The sequence below is a fragment of the Dipodomys spectabilis genome, unplaced genomic scaffold, assembly GCF_019054845.1.
Source record: "Dipodomys spectabilis isolate Male_0828 unplaced genomic scaffold, ASM1905484v1 ptg000050l, whole genome shotgun sequence".
In the NCBI taxonomy this organism is placed as follows: Eukaryota; Metazoa; Chordata; class Mammalia; order Rodentia; family Heteromyidae; genus Dipodomys; species Dipodomys spectabilis.
This window is the reverse complement of record NW_024870727.1, coordinates 8,912,060-8,929,089: the sequence shown is the minus strand read 5'-3', so window position 1 is coordinate 8,929,089 and position 17,030 is coordinate 8,912,060. Positions and strand designations below refer to the sequence as shown.

The 17,030-nt window shown below is 43.4% G+C and overlaps 1 protein-coding gene across 5 annotated transcripts in view; it reads right to left on the bottom strand.

Annotated features, from left to right (window-relative positions):
• Phc3 (polyhomeotic homolog 3) overlaps positions 1-7,706 on the bottom strand; it is a 72,315-nt gene extending 64,609 nt beyond the window's left edge. For all 5 annotated transcript variants that reach the window (XM_042678871.1, XM_042678872.1, XM_042678873.1 and 2 more), the window contains exons 1-2: positions 7,676-7,706; positions 3,777-3,942 (exon numbers count right to left, since the gene is read on the bottom strand). In XM_042678871.1, the coding sequence (XP_042534805.1) occupies positions 3,777-3,942; positions 7,676-7,689 (180 nt within the window). In that variant the 5' untranslated portion in view covers positions 7,690-7,706. The remainder of the gene's footprint in view (positions 1-3,776; positions 3,943-7,675) is intronic.
• Between the last annotated feature and the right edge of the window lie 9,324 nt (positions 7,707-17,030).

The window sequence follows — 17,030 nt, the reverse complement described above, 5'->3', positions numbered from 1 at the left end:
CTATACAATTCAGGAGTGGAGATGGAAGAAAGGGAGTAGGAGAGAATGAGGGAACAGAAGACAACTCTATGAAAGGAAATGTACTCTTTACCTGACTCACATAACTATAATCCCTCAGTAATCACCTCTATAATAACAATAAGGTAAATTAGGTTTTAAAAATATAAAAAATATGGGCTGGGAAGTTGACTCAGTGGTAGAGCGCTTGCCTTGCATGCCTGAGGCTCTGGGTTCGATTCCTCAGCACCACATAAGCAAAAGGAAAACAGCCGGAAGTGGTGCTGTGGCTCAAGTGGTGGAGCGCTAGCCTTGAGCTGAAGAGCTGAGGGACAGCGCCCAGGCCCAGAGTTCAGACCCCCACGACCGTAAATATATATATATACACATATATATATATATATATATAACAAAAATATAAAAAATAGAAAATAACCAGTAAGAAACAGGGCTAGAGATGTGGCACAGCAGTAGGGTATCTGTCTAAGAAGTGCAAGACCCTGAGTACCACAAAAACAAATAGTGAATTACAGTGAATACTAGCAACATGTAAAATGAGAGCCTAAAAAGTCTTAAGTACAGAAATATACCAATCAAGTATTTTAACAAAACCAGAAACTTAGCTGCTGAAAAGCCAAGTTTAGTATCAGTCCTCTGTAGTCACATCTCAGTTTCATCATGACCACTGAACTTTGAAACAGCATCGAATCCTTACCTCTGAATCAAACCACAGTTTTCAAAGTTGTCATAAATTAACAACCATAGTCCTTTAGCTTGTGGGTATAAACTAGGATACATGAAACCATAAAGTCATGAACCCATTTATCCAACTTCCTTTTTTTTCTTTTTTTTGTTGTTCATGGGCCTGAACTCTGGGCCTGGGCACTGTCCCTGAGCTCTTCAGCTTAAGGCTAGTTCTCTACCACAGAGCCACTGTGGTACTGAGGAACTAAACCCAGGGCCTCATGCATACAAGGCAAGCACTCTACCACTGAACCACCTTCCCAGTTCCCATTTATCCAACTTTCAAGAAAGCACATTTCCATGAGTAATTGTTTACATACTAGCATATGCTCGTATCTCATCTCTCCATCTGTAAATTATTTCTGCCACAAATTCATGTCACAAAAATCAATGTAGGGCTGGGAATGTGGCTTAGTAGTAGAGTACACACGTGAAGCCCTGGATTCAGTTCCTCAGGACCACATAAACAGGAAAAAAAAAAAAAAAAGCAAAAAGTAGTGCTGTGGCTCAAATGGTAAAGTGCCAGCCTTTAGCAAAAAGAAGCTCAGGGACAGAGCCCAGGCCCTGAGTTCAAACCCCAAAACCAGAATAAAAAAAAAAAAAAAAAAAATCAATGTAAACTTTTGATCCCTTGCTGTAGAAAACTACAGGCCAAGGATTAAGTCATTCAGAATTACAATAATGTATCTTTTGGGTCATATAAATCTACATTTGTTCTTCTAATTTCATAATAAAATTCTAAGAATCAAGTGAAAATAACAATCTATTGGATACATATCTTTGTCAAAGTACAGTAATTTATTACTACTCAATATTATATTCTTGGTACTGAGTAAGTACAAGTAAAAAAACACATTGTTCTTATTTAGTTTCACTAGCTGGAGTAGGGAACAGCCCAAGGGCTACCTAAGCCAAATAAGGACCTCAAAATCATTTGGTACATAACATGACAGAAACATCTGGTTCTCATTATTTGCTATGGCCATCTGCCTATATTAATAATTGTGGTGGCCTCAAACAATATTATCAATACCCAAATGACCCTTGGCAGAAAAAAAAAATCTCCATCCTTGCTCTTTAAGAACAAGAGGGTAAAGGAAATTCACAGGACTGAAAAAGGCAGCTGAAAGATTAAAGAACTACTTAGTAATTCAATACATATTGGTTTAACTGCATTTTAAGATAGATAATCCAATGATATCATAAAAACTAGTCAGAGCTACTGGTGAGAAACAACTACATCTTCACATGTCTAATACATTTGTGTTAACATATGCAACTTAAGTGAAAATTAGAGAATAAAATAATCTATTAAAGTATCACTTCATGTATATGCTCAGAGATCTAGATATTCTTTCTGTATCAGTTGCCTCAGCAAAGACAAGACATTAAAAGCACACTGTGCATTCCAGTTTGAATTTCTGCTGAGCTGGCTGGTTCCCCAACAATTCTATGATTTCAGAATAGGAAATCCTAAACCATGCAAGTTAAGTAGTCATTACACTGGGATATCTATCATGGAAGACTGTATCGTAACAGGTAAGAAAGCAATTATGAGAGGACAGGGAAGTGGTTCAGCAGAAAGTTTGCCTAACATGTACACACATACACATATACACACATCACACACACACACATGCACGCGCACGCTCATGCGCGCACACACACACATGCACACAAACACACACACCCCGGGCTTGATCCTCAACACTGCAAGAAAAGAGAAGAGAAGGGTGAGAGGGGAGGAAAAAGGAGGAGAAAAGAGGATAAAAGGAGAGGAGGGGAGAAAGGAAGGGCTAAAAGAATGCAATTACAAGGATCTTAAAGAAAGCAAATGGCATAAGAGAAAAAACAAGAACTCACAAAATGGTTAAGGTATAAACCCTAAGTAAAGTTAGAGAACCTACTACCAAAGTTTAGAAAAGTTACATTATTTAAAACACTGGTTTTTCCCATTTGCAAGATGGAAATCATAATTCTTTTTTTTTTTTTTTTTTTTTGTTAGTCATGGGGCCTGAACTCTGGGCGTGAGCGCTGCCCCTCAGCTCTTCAGCTCACTTGAGCCACAGCACCACTTCTGACTTTTTCACTTATGTGGTACTGGAGAATCGAACCCAGGGCGTCATGCACGGGAGGTAAGCACTCTACCACTGAGCCATCTTCCCAGTCCCTGGAAATCATAATTCTTTATATAAGTGTGGTGAGGATTTAAAAAATCCACATAAAGCATGTAAGTGCTGACACAAAGCATTTGTTTATTTCATACTATCACTGTTTATTAGGTACCTACAATGGTCACTGGGTACCCCACAAGGTCCTAGATGTGTCATCACACCCCTATAGTAACTTGGGATGTAGAAAGTCATATCCTCATTTTACTATTTCTTGAAACTCAAGAAGAGTATACCAGAGATATTAATGATAACAAAAAAGAAATTCAAGCAGCATATCACACCACCAATGCTCATGCCCTTTATATGTAACACTGTATTGCCTCCATTTTTATAAAGTTCAACTTAGTAAATTTACTTTCTCAACTAAGTGATCTAGGTTACTTTTCTATCACTGTTCCTAAGAGCAATGCATCCTCCTGCGTATAGGTCCTAGGCCACCTACATCTGAAATAAAACTCAACACATTTACAGACCTGAAAATATTTGTGTATATTTTGGGCTCAACTACAAAAATATCCCCAAAAGTGAGCTGGGAAGGACTCAAAAAAAAAAAGTCCCCAAAAGTTAAAGCCATATACCTCTCACATGATTATTAAATAATAACTATGATTATTAAATAAATTTTTTGATTATTTGAGATCTTCAGAAATTTTATTTTCTTTTTTTTGACAGTCCTAGAGATTGAACCCAGGGACTTGCTCATTCAAGGGTAAGTACTCTATCACTGATCTATCTCATCATCAAATATTATCAATTCTAACTTTATGCTTGAACATATGAACCAATACATACATCTTGCTTAGGCAAAAAAGTAGTATGACATCCTAAGTTTTAACCCACCCATCATTATAGCTGAAATACCTGTACAGCATGTCGGTCTGAACCACTGTATACAGAAATCTGTGGCTGCTGCATTCGTGATGAGGACGTGGTGATGGTGGTGGTAGTGGTGCTACTGGCTGTTGTTGATACAGAAGATGCTCCAGGGTTTGGTTCACTATCCATAGTTGTACTGTGGTCCTTAAATCTGGCAGATAACACAAATTATTTGTATAGGTAAAAGCACTATGAGTTTAAAAAAATAATTCATTCTAAGGTCAAACACAGGTTGCTTATCCTTATTAATTCCAGGCAAAGATTGGGAAGATTGGAGTTTGAGGCCAGCCTAAGGGTAAAACAAGACCCTATCTAAATCAATAGCTGGAATAAGTGATGCATGTCTGTCATCCTATATATGTGAAAAGCATAAATAGGCAGACTTTAGTCCAGGCCAGCCTTGAAACACACACAAATCCCTATTAAAAATATAATGCAGGGGCTGGGAAGGTGGCTCAGTGGTAGAGCACTTGCCTTGCAGTGCTTGAGGCCCTGGGTTCGATTCCCCACCACCACATAAGCAAAAAGAAAAAAGCCGGAAGTGGCACTGTGGCTCAAGTGGTAGTGTGCTAGCCTTGAGCTGAAGAGCTGAGGAACAGCACCCAGGCCCAGAGTTCAGGCCCCACAACCGGACCCAAAAAAAAAAAAAAAAAAATATAATGCAAAAGGAAAGTGGGTCAAGTGGTAGAGCATCTGCATAGCAAGTATAAGGCCCTGAATTCAAACCTAGTACCCCTCCCACACACACAAATTCAGTCCAAAGAAATAATCAGTGTCTATGGGGCTGGGAAGGTGGCTCAGTGATAGAGCGCTTGCCTTGCATGCCTGAGGCCCTGGGTTCGATTCCTCAGCACCATACAAGCAAAAAGAAAAAAGCCGGAAGTGGTGCTGTGGCTCAAGTGGTAGAGCGCTAGCCTTGAGCTGAAGAGCTGAGGGACAGCGCCCAGGCCCAGAGTTCAGGCCCCACGACCAGACCCAAAAAACAAATAAATAAATAAAAGAATTGAGACAGGCATCAGTGTGGCTAATACCAGTAATCCTAGCTACTCAGAAGGCTGAGATCTAAAGATCTTGATTCCAAGCCAGGCCAAGAAGGAAAGTATGTGCAACTCTTATCTCTAACCACCAAAAAAGCCAGAAGCAGAACTGTGGCTCACGTGGTAAAGAACTAACCTTGAGCAAAAAAGCCTCAGGAACAGCATCCAGGCCACAGGACACACACATAAAAAATTTTTGTTAACTTAAATAGGAAAAAATTAATTAACTTACATATGGCTTTTTATCAGTCTACTTCTAATAAGTGAGTTTTGCTTATGGGCAGATTAGTGCACCTGAGGGAATAAGAGCAGAACCTCACATATCCATGCAAAAATTTACCCGAAAACTTGAAAGACGCATAATTAGGTCATTTTCCTCATGTACAGACAGTACATTTCTGTAGCAGACTTTCTGGTGTTAACTTTCCAAAATTACAATCTTACTTTGTGGTATAAAATTTTGCCCAATAGAGAATCTAATATTTTAATAAATTCATACATTTAAAGCCAACCATAATGGCTTCAATATTGTTATAAACTTTTTTTGGGAGGTGGAGGGGTGTAGGGTTGTGGGGCTTAAATGCAAGGCCTGATGGTGTCCTTGAGCTTTCTACCACTTTGAGCCACAGCTCCACTTCCAGTTTTTTGAGCCCTTAATTACAGATGAGTCTCAAGGGGCTGGCCCGGGTGACTCTCGCCTGTCATCCTAGCTACTCAGGATTGCTGAGGATCGCTGTTCTAAGACAGCCAGGGCAGGGAAGTCCATGAGACTCATGTCCAATTAACCATCATAAAACCGGAAGTGGCCCTGTGGCTCAGGTGGTAGAGCGCTCACCTTGAGCTGAAGAGCTGAGAGAGAGAGACTGTGCCCAGGCCCAGAGTTCATGCCCCCTGCCCAACAAGAAGTCTTAGGGGGACTCCCTCCCACTCTGCCCTGCTCTTGGACTGGTTTCAAACATAATCCTCAAATTTCAACCTGCTGAGTAGCTAGGATTACAGGCATGAGCCACTGGCACCAGACTGAAACTAGTTCTTATAGGGTCAGAAATACCCATTGGTTACACCTTCTCTTAGGGGTCTTTTCTGACAAACACATCTTGACTCACCTCACATTGGCAGCACTGACAATATTTTGTATTTTGGAGGGAGGAACGACTAGGCAGGCATGAACTATTCCTTTTATGGGCTTTAAAAAATATTTTTGGGGGGCTAGGAAGGTGGCTCAGTGGTAGAGCGCTTGCCTTGCATGCATGAAGCCCTGGGTTCGATTCCTCAGCACCACATAAGCAAAAAGAAAAATGCCGAAAGTGATGCTGTGGCTCAAGTGGTAGAGTGCTAGCCTTGAGCTGAAGAGCTGAGGGACAGCGTCCAGACCCCACAACCGGACCCAAAAAATATTTTTTTTGGCGGGGGGGGGGGGGGGGGGGGGGGGGGGGGTCTGGGGGGGCCCTCTGGGAACCCAAATGTAAAAATATCCATTTTGTTTTGAGACAGGGTCTTACTTTATGACTAGATCCTCCGGTCTCAGCCTCCCTGAGTGCTAGGGTTTACAGGTGTGCACCATCACCTGGGCTTCACAGCCCCTATTTGTAAGATGCAAATGAAAGGGGGGAAAAGGGGGCAGATTCTTCACTTTTTTTTTTTTTTTTAGAAAGTAAACCAGACATTTGTAATGCTTTACTGCTATTTTTTCAAACTGCCTTCCAATCACTAAATCACAGTCTTGTACATTAACTGTCCAATATGGAGAATCAGTAGTAGATAGGACCAACTTTTTACCAAAGTACTGCCTGTCAAAACACTTCGGCACCACATGCCAGTGGCGTGCCAAGTATCAGCTTAAATTCTGGTCCGTTTGTCCTCGAAGCCAAACACTATGTTTAAGTAAGCAGTCCTAACTTCTAACGAAACACGGTCACAGAGAAAATCTAGCCATGAAGTCTAAACGTAGGTGCGTGCAACTGGACAAAAACATCACGTTCCACTCCGAGGCCTGGCATAAAAGGGCACAATTTCTGGCAATTCCACTGATTAATTAAATACATAATTTAATTAATTATGTAGGCCGTACATAAGGGGCCTACCCAGGAAAACGGTGACTTTCAGAGTCCCTAGGTGAGCCAGACCAGAACGAGGCCCCGAGGCAGGCGTCCGCAGCGCTGCAGCCCGAGGCCACGGAAATCAGATCCTTCCCCGCGGAGTGCTCCCGAGGCCTCTGCGGCGCTGCCGGCGCGACTCTCAGTTCAGCACGGGGCCGCCTCCCCCTCAGCCCCGCCGGAGGGGCGGGCAGCCGGGCCTCGGGGTTCCCGTGCGGGAGGGGGCGGGCAGCCGGGCCTCGGGGTTCCCGTGCGGGAGGGGGCGGGCAGCCGGGCCTCGGGGTTCCCGTGCGGGAGGGGGCTGGCAGCCGGGCCTCCGGGGCCCCCGGCTGAGAAGCGGGGCGTCGCCCGGCCGACGCCCGGCTGGAGTGAGCGGAGCGCGGCGGAGGCCTCGGCCTCGCTTCCCACCGGGCCCGCCCGGCCTCCACAGGCCCTGGCTGCGATGACAGCGCCTGAGCGGCCCACCCAGGCTGCTGCCCGGCCAGGCCCCGGCGGCCCGGCCCCCGGAGGTGCCGCTGAGCGCCGGGCCCAGCCGATCCCGGACCAGACCGCGGAGGGGGGCGCACCCGCCGAGAGGGTTCACCGCACCGGGCGGGCTCCTCCACCGCAAAGTGGCTCTCGAGTCTCTCCCTGCACCACCACGAAGCAGGCCTGACCTCTCCCTCAAGGGGACGTGTCGCGGCTCCCGCCAGTTCCCCCAGCTCCCCCCCGCCCTCACGAGTACGACATCAGTCACCCGCAAGCCACTCACTCCGCTTCCGCCATCTTCTCTCCTCCATCACTAACAGGGGTTACGCATGCGTCCCCCGGCTGCGCGCGGAGGGGGTGGGGCGGGACCAGGTCACGTGGGATCTAGTTTGCCAATCACAGCCCATCCCCGCCCTCGCTCCGGCGGGGAGAGACTGGGCTCGACCTCGGTAGTGGTGGCTAGTCCTCAAGCCCTCTTTTCCTTTTTACCAATAAGTAAAAAGTTCTGTTCTGTTCAGAGTGCCTTGAAGGGAAATGCTCTCAGGGAAGGAAATGCCCGGCCCGTGCTTATTGGGGTAGCTGTCCGGGGCGCCCCGATTTTGAAGGTTCGAGTCTGCAGTCTTCCCCCGCTTAGAGGTAGTGTCACCTCCCGGGCAGCCCGTGGCCAAACAGGCGTCCGTGTCTTCCACACAAGTTTGACTGTGTATTTAGTAGGGATTGCAGATTTAATTGGAATTATCAGAAACAGCCATCGAATTGCTAGTTTACTGTATGTATACTAACCCTTTTGAGATGGCTTGAGACAGAGTAAAATGACTCCCGCACAAGTGGCTCATGCCCGTAATCTTAACTTCAGGAAGCTGAGCTCTGAAGATCACGGTTCAAAACCAGCCAGGAGAGAAAAGGTTGTGAGACTTACTTGCAATTAACCAGCAAAAATCTGGAATCGGAGCTGTGATTCAAGTGATAGAGTGCCATCCTTGAGTGAACAAGTCAAGGGACAATGCTGAGGCCAAGGCTCAAGCATCACTTGAAAAAAAAAAAATGTAGTGATATAAATATATCTTAAAAGTATAGCCCGGCTCCGGTGGCTCACACCTGTAATCCTAGCTACTCAGCAGGCTGAGATCTGAGAATCAAGGTTCAAAGCCAACCCAAGCAGAAAAGTCCCTGAGACTCTTATCTCCAATTAACCACCTGAAAACTGGAAATTGTACTGTGGCTCAAGTAGAGTGCTTGCCTTGAAGTGAAGAGCTGAGGGACAGCACTCAGGCCCAGAGTTCAAGCCCCACGGCCGACAAAAAAACAAAAAGTATAGTGTGGTTGAAAGAGAAATATTCTTAAAATTACAAATTTTGTTCCAAGATATGTTTAAGGAGAACAACACTTCCCCTATGTGTGGGCTTTAGTTATCCTTTACCTACTTTTCCTATCTGATAATGTTGTTGTTGCTTTTCTAAGAACTATCCTATCTGATTACAGTGCCCTTCCTTTCTTATATTTACTCTTAGAATTCACTGGGAAAGACACTCAAAACCAAAACCAAGCCAGCCCCTGGTGATTCATGCTTGTCATCCTAGTTATTCAGGAGGCTGAGATCTGAGTATTGCAGTTTAAGCAACCCCAAGCATAAAAGCCCCTGTATGACTCTTAGCTCCAATTAACCACTCAAAAACAAAACAAAACAAAACAAAAACTGGAAGTGGAACTGCAGCTCAAAGTGGTAGAGGCTAGCCTTGAGCAGAAAGAGAGGTCCTGAATTCAAGCCTCACTACAACAAAAACCAAAAATATAAACCAAAAAACATCAAATGCTTAAAAACAAGATGTTAGGGGGGCAAACCTCCTCAGGAGGCCGAGACCTGAGAATCATGATACTGAGCCAGCCAACAAACAATTCCCAGACTCTTACCTTCAGTTTCCCTAACTATCACAAAGCAAGAAGTGGAGGTATGGCTCAAGCATGTTAGAGCCCTCAGCCATGACTGGGGGAAAGAGAAGCCTAGGGCTGGGAAGGTGGCTCAGTGGTAGAGTGCTTGCCTTGCATGCCTGAGGCCCTGGGTTCGATTCCTCAGCACCACACAAGCAAAAAGAAAAAAAGCCGGAAGTGGCACTGTGCCTCAGGTGGTAGAGTGCTAGCCTTGAGCTGAAAAGCTGAGGGATAGTGCCCAGGCCCAGAGTTCAGGCCCCATGACTGGACCCAAAAAACAACAACAACAACAAAAAGAGAAGCCTAGCAGGCAAGCAAAGTTGGGAGTTGAAGCTCTAGTATCAGTACGAAATAATAATGTTTTAATTTTTTCTTTCAGCCAAAATTGCTCTCTTTTATCCCTTTCCCTGAATAAACAGAGAAAGTTTATTTCCTTGTATTGGCAATATGAAGATTGGCTTTAAAAATGGTAGTGTAGGGCTGGGAATGTGGCTTAGTGGTAGAGCATTTGCCTAGCATTCATGAAGCTCTGGGTTCAATTCCTCAATATCACATAAATAGAAAAAGAAGGAAGCAGCACTATGGCTTAAGTGGTATAGTGCTACCACTTAAGAAAGAAGCTCAGGGACAGTACCCAGGCCCTGAGTTCAAGCCCCAGGAACAGAAGAGTTCTAAAGCCATGCATCCAAGGCTCACACACACAATCCTAGCTACTCAGGAGGCTGAGACCTGGAGAATCAAAGCTGACCCCAGTAGAAAAGTCCAAGAGACTTCATCTTCAAAATAGCCAGCAAAAAAGCAAGGTTGGAGGCATAGCCCAAGTGGTAGAATGCCTTCTGAACAAGCAAGCTGAAAAATTAACAGGCCCTGACTTCACACAGCTATAAAGGGAAGTCAGCAAAGGGAAGAGAGAACAGGATTTAGTTTCAACCCAGGCACAGTGATGTGCCCTATAATCGTAAATATTCAGTGAGCTGAGAAATTAAAACTTAGATTCTTCATTGCATCAATCCTATGTCAGGGGCTCCTTGGCTGGCTGTGCCTATGGTTACTGTATAAGACAATGCATATTAGAACTTTACCACTATTACAGATAGTCCTAGCAAGCACTGATATGGATTCAAAATCATCCCATAGGCCAGATCTCACCTGCCACTTGTCTTTGAATAGCCACCAAGCTATTTCATTTTTGCATTTTTTTAATAATTTTTTGACAGCCTCGAGGCTCAAAGCCAAGGCCTGGGGGCACTGTCCTTCAGCTTTGTTTGCTCAAGGCTAGCACTCTACCACTTGAGCCACAGTACCATTTCCAGCTCTTTCTGTTTAAGTGTACTGAGGAATCAAACCCAGGCAAGCATTCTATCACTAAGCTACATTCTTAGGCCTTTTTTTTTTTTTTTACAGTTTTAAAAATCAAAAGAAAAATATTGTTTTGTGGAAATTAGGAATACTGTGAACAATTATAGAAAGTTTAGAACTTAATATCCACAAATAAAAGGTCCTTTTGCTTTTTGGTCAGTTGTGAGACTTGAACTCTAGGCCTGGGTGCTGTCCCTCAGCTCTTCAGCTCAAGGCTAGCATTCTATCACTTGAGCCACAGCACCACTTCTGGTTTTCTGGTGGTTAATTGGAGATAAGAGTTTCACAGAGTTTCTTTTCTGGGCTGGCTTTGCACTGTGATTCTCATATCTCTCAGTTTGTATATTTTTAATTTCCTTGAGTATTGCTGTGGTTTGAATGTCTCTCCTAAAGTTCTTTATCCTCAACTTCATAGGTTAATAGCATTGAGAAGTAGAGCCTGATTAGGATTAGGTCATATGGTCAGTGCTCCCATGAGAAGAGGGAGAGATCTAAGCATGGACTTGCTCTGTTTCACTATATGATGCCCTCTATCACATTATGATGCAGAAACAAGGACCTTGTCTGATCTCAACACCATATTCTTAGACTGGTCAGTCTTTGGAACTATGAACCAAATAAACTATCAATTACCTAGGCTCAGGTGTTTTGTTACAGCTACAGAAAATGGTCTGAAAATATACACCCAGCAGTTGAATTTGTTGGTTACATAGCAACTCTATGTTTAATATCTTGAAGAACTGTCAAACTGGGCTCCAAATCAATTTTACCCTTTGCACTCTCCCAATAATTTACACTCTATCAATAAGGAATATGAGTTCAAATTTCTGAACAACAAGTAACCCTTGTTATTATCCATCCCCAGCTCTATTGACATATAATTGATCATTAAATCTTTGCCTTTTTTGTGAGTATGTAAGTATGTATAATCCTGGGGCTTGAACTCAGAGCCTAGGTGCTGTCCCTGAGCTTTTTTGCTCAAAGCTAGCGCTCGACTACTTGAGCCATAACTTCACTTCTGGCTTTTTGAATTGCAATCCTCAGATCTCAGCCTTCTAAATAACAAGAATTACAGTCATGCACCACTGGTGCCTGGCTTCTGCCTATCTATCTAAAGGTTTTTTTTTTTTTTTGGTCAGTCGTGGGGCTTGAACTCTGGGTCTGCGCGCTTTCCTTCAGCTCTTCACCTCAAGGCTAGTGCTCTACCACTTGAGCCACAGCATCACTTATCTAAAGGTTTTGAAGTACTATCTCATTGTGATTTTTTCTACCTGAATTTTCTTTTTTTTTTTTTTGGTCAGTTGTGGGGCCTGAACTCTGGGCCTGGGCGCTATCCCTCAGCTCTTCAGCTCAAGGTGAGCGCTCTACCACTTCAGCCACAGCGCCACTTCCGGCTTTTTTCTTTTTGCTTAGGTGGTGCTGAGGAATCGAACCCAGGGCCTCAGGCATGCAAGGCAAGCACTCTTCTACTGAGCCACCTTCCCAGCACCCCCTAGCTGAATTTTCTTAGTGACTAATATCTTTTTGTTTTCATTACCTGTCCATAAATATTTTTTTGAGAAGGGTCTGTTCACATTCATTGCATATAAGGAGAATTGAGGGAATTTTTTATTCTTTAGTGGTATGAGTCAGCTATCTAATCTACACTATTCCCTTTCATATGTAATTTCCAATTATTTTCTCCCATTCTGTCGAATTATTATTTTTGTTGTTGTTGTTGTTGCAGTACTGGGGTCTGAACTTAGTTTGTTTTCTGTGCTGGTACACTATCACTTGAGCTATGCCTCCAGTCCTGCTTTTTGCTAGTTATTTTTTGGAGATGAAGTTGACTTTTTTGTCCTGAGTGACTTGGAACCTTTATCCTCAAGATCCCTGTCTCCTGAGTAGCTAGAATTACAAGTTTGAAGCACCAGTACCTGGCTTAAGATAGTCTTTCTTTCTTTCTTTCCCTTCCTTCCTTCCTTCTTTCCTTCCTTCTTTCCTTCCTTTCTTCCTTTTTGCTTTTTGTCTGCCCTCCCTTTCCCCTCCCTCCCCCTTATCTCTCTTCCTCTCTCTCTCCCCCCTCTGTCTCTGTCTCTGTCTCTGTCTCTCTCTGTTTCTGTCTCTGTCTCTGTCTCTGTCTCTCTCTCTCTCTCTCTCTCTCTCTCTTGCCAGTCCTGGGGCTTCAACTCAGGACTGGGGCATTTTTCCTGAGCTTCTATACTCAAAGATAGGATTCTAACACTTGAGCCATGGCTCCACTACTGGCTTTCTTGTTGTTTTGTTTAGTTTTGTTTGGGGTAGCTTGTTGGAGCTGAGTGTCACAGACTTTCTGGCCTTCCCTGGCTGGCTTCAAACCACAATCCTCTCTCAGCCTTGAGAGTGACTAGGATTACAGAAGAGATCCACCCAATAGCAGGTTGAATGACTTTTTTTTTTATATACCTTTTCTTTTTAAAATTTTATTCATTTTTTGTTGATGTGGTGTTGAGGAATTGAACCCAGGGCCTCATGCATGCTAAGCAAGCACTCGACTACTAAGCCACATTCCTTGCCCTGAATGACATATAGCATTCTTCATCTGGACAAATTCCATTTTTTCTATTCTTTGTTACGTGTGCCTTTAATCTCATATCTAAGAAATCATTGCCTTCTTCAAGGTTATAAAGATTTGCTATATTTTCTAAATGTTTAACAATTGAAGCTCTTATATTTAGATCTTTAAGCTTTGCTCCTTTGTTTTTTGTTTTTCCGGTTGTGGGGCTTGAACTCTGGGCCTGGGCACTGTCCCTCAGCTCTTCAGCCCAAGGAGAGCGCTCCACCACTTGAGCTACAGCGTCACTTCCAGTTTTCTAGTAGTTTATTGGAAAGTAGAGTCTTATGGACTTTCCTGCCCGGGCTGGCTTTGAACCGAGATCCTCAGATCTCAGCCTCCTAAGTAGCTAGGATTACAGGAGTGTGCCACCGGGCACCCAGCTAGCTTTGCTCCTTTGAATGTGAATATTCAATTGTGTCCATATTGTTTATTGAGAACAAAAGAAAAATTATTCTTTATCAGTTATCTTGACCTTATCAGGTGTCTTAAAACAAATATTCACACTGCTCTTTACTGAGCTCTTGAGGCCAAGGATTTTGTTTTCTTCCTTTCATGTCCAGCACAGAACTATGACCTAAGACACCCTCAACAAGCCGGCCCCCTGCGGCTCATGCCTGTAATCCTAGCTACTCAGGAGGCTGAGATCTGAGGATCAAGGTTCAAAGCCAGCTGGGGAAGGAAAGTCTGTGAGACTTTTATCGCCAGTTAACCACCAGAAACCCAGAGATGGCACTGTGGCTCAAATGGTAGAGCACTTGCCTTGAGCTGAAGAGTCCAGGGATAGCACCCAGGCCCCAGAGTTCAAGCCCCACAAGCAACAACAACAACAACAACAAAAAGACACCTTCAACTAACATAGTCTATCAATAAAAAGCTAATTGGAGGGCTGGGCAGGTGGCTCAGTGGTAGAGTGCTTGCCTTGCATGCATGAGGCCCTGGGTTCGATTCCTCAGCACCACATAAGCAAAAAGGAAAAAGCCGGAAGTGGTGCTGTGGCTCAAGTGGTAGAGCGCTAGCCTTGGGCTGAAGAGCTGAGGGACAGTGCCCAGGCCCAGAGTTCAAGGCCCACGACCGGACCCAAAAAAAAAAAAGCTAATTGGAGATTTCTAATATCGACCAATTAAAAAAAAAACAAGTTGTAGGCCCTGCTAGGTGCTAGGAAAGGTTTGTTTGTATGTGAAGCTGACAACCGGGTATATTTGTCAAATCAAAAGTTCCAAGGAGTTTTACATCCCTAAAATTGGACTAGATCTTGGAGCTAATCCATCCTTTTATTGTCCAGAGATGAATCGCACACCTTGAAAAGCTGACCATTATGTAGCCTATCAGAGGTAAAGAAGGTCTTTGCTGTCTTTGAAATTCCATTCTGGCTAATACAAATTATCAAGTAATTTTATTTCAGTTAGTTCTTGATAAGATATATTCTTTTTCAGTCCTGATGAAACTCCTTCCTAGATGAAAGACAACTGCTTCTGTTTCATACCACACTGAGCTTCTTCTAAGGTGTTACCAGAGAGTTAAGGAAAACATTTCTTTTCTTTTCTTTTTTTTTCTTTTTTCCCAGTCGTGGACCTGAACTCTGGGCCTAGGCGCTGTCCCTCAGCTCTTCAGCTCAAGGCTAGTGCTCTACCACTAGAGCCACAGCGTCACTTCCAGCTTTTTCTGTTTATGTGGTGCTGAGGAATGGAACCCAGGGCCTCATGCATGCAAGGCAAGCACTCTACCACTGAGCCACCTTCCCAGCCAGGAAAACATTTTCTTTAACATAGTTGTATATTACTCCTTTTCTGTATTTCTACAGATCTTATGTGCTCTTCCATAAAATTAGCTATTTGTTTGCTTTGTTCTATTGCTTTGGATGGTTACATTTGTGTGTGTGTGTGTGTGTGTGTATGAGAGAGAGAGAGAGAGAGAGAGAGAGAGAGAGAGAGAGAGATGGGGCTTGAACTTTGGGCCTGGGCATTGTCCCTCAGCTCTTCAGCTCAAGGCGAGCTCTCTACCACTTGAGCCACAGTACCACTTCCTGTTTTCTGGTGATTAATTAGAGATCAGATTCTCAAGGACTTTCTTGCCGGAGCTGGCTTTGAACCTTGATCCTCAGATCTCAGCCTCAAGTAGCTGGATTATGGGTGTGAACCACCGGTACCCAGCTTATTACATACCTTAACTGTTATTTGATTTGTCAACATTTCTTGAGTTTATGCTGGTACAGAGCCTATACTCAGATCTTCACATTCTCATTCAGCTTTTTTTCTCTCAAAGCTGGCACTCTGCCACTTAAGCCGTGCCTCCACGGCTGTTGTTTTTCTAGTCAATTAGAGATAAGAGTCTCTCAAATTTATCTGCCCCAAATGGCTTGGAATAGTGATCCTCAGATCTCTGCCTCCTGAGTAGCTAGGATTACAGGTCTGAGAACTAACTTTTCAAGTCACAGCGTTAAATTAAGGAAGCAGAAAATAAAGACTGCTCTGCTCATTTGGTGTTCCCATCATGTTAAATTTTTTTGTTTTAGAATTTAAGTACACACAAACTGTGGGTTCATTATATAATATTTACTATCTAAAATATATTACAATGCCTACAATTGATTGCCTATCATTGAAATCTATAATTGGGTACCCACAATTTAATGAATATTTTTATTTTTAAATGTCAGAAAGTAAGTAAAAATCTTTCTCTTTGAGGCATCAAGTGAAAATGATAGCTTGTTTCGAAAGACTCAGTGATTTGAAGTTCAAATTTAGCCTGGGTAAGAAAGTCCATGAGACTTAGCCCCAATTAACCACCAAAAAGCCAGAAGTGAAGCAGTGGCTCAAGTAGTAGAGCACCAGGTTTCAATGAAAAGGCTAAGGGACAGTGCCAAGGCTCTGAGTTCAAGCCCTGTTACCAGCACACAAAAAAAAAATCAAAAAAGGCTTAGTGTATAGCCTTGGACTGATTTAATACATAATTTCTTATTCTTATCTAGAGTAGAAAACCGTACCAATTCAGCAAACCATCTGGTGCTTAAGTCATAGGGTGATAAGCCCAGGGAGCAGATGCACTAATAGGTAGTTTTATTTTTGGGTTTTCCTTCCCCTTGACATTGTGTATGAGAAAGACAGCCCGAAATCATTATAGACAATGAGTTCTACATTTCCTCCTAATTCATCTATAGCCCAAAATAGGATATGGTTTCATTTCACCCAAGGTCAGCAGAAATTCAATGAGAAAAAAAACTTCAGTCTGATAAGAACTAGGCAGAGGCCACGGAGAAATGACCTGGACTTCTATGTGGAGAGGAGAGAACTTCTATGTGGGAGAGAACTTCTATGTGGGAGAGAACTTAATTAGTGAAAGAGGCCAACGCTGGGTGGGTGAGCTATTGGATAAGGGAAACTTCGTTAGAACAGGTGTACTTTTTATTTTTTTTTCCTTCTGTCAGTACTGAGGTTTGAACTTAGGGCTTTGCATTTGCCTGAAGGTGCTCTACTATTTGAGGCCTACCTCCAGTCTTGCCTTTTTAAAATTAGCCTCATTTAATTATACGAGGGATTTCCTTGCTACATTTCTACATATGTTTACAAATGTATTCCAACCGATTTTACCCTTCTATTGCTTTTCCTTTCCCCCTCCACCCACTTCTTCTGCTGCTTTTATTTTATTTTTTGTACTTTGTGTTGTCCTGGTGCCAAGCAAGACTGGTGCTCACCATTTGAGCAACAGCTGCACTTCTGGCTTTTAGGTGGTTAACTGGGGAGAAGAGTCTCACAGACTTTCTTGCTAGGTCAGGCTT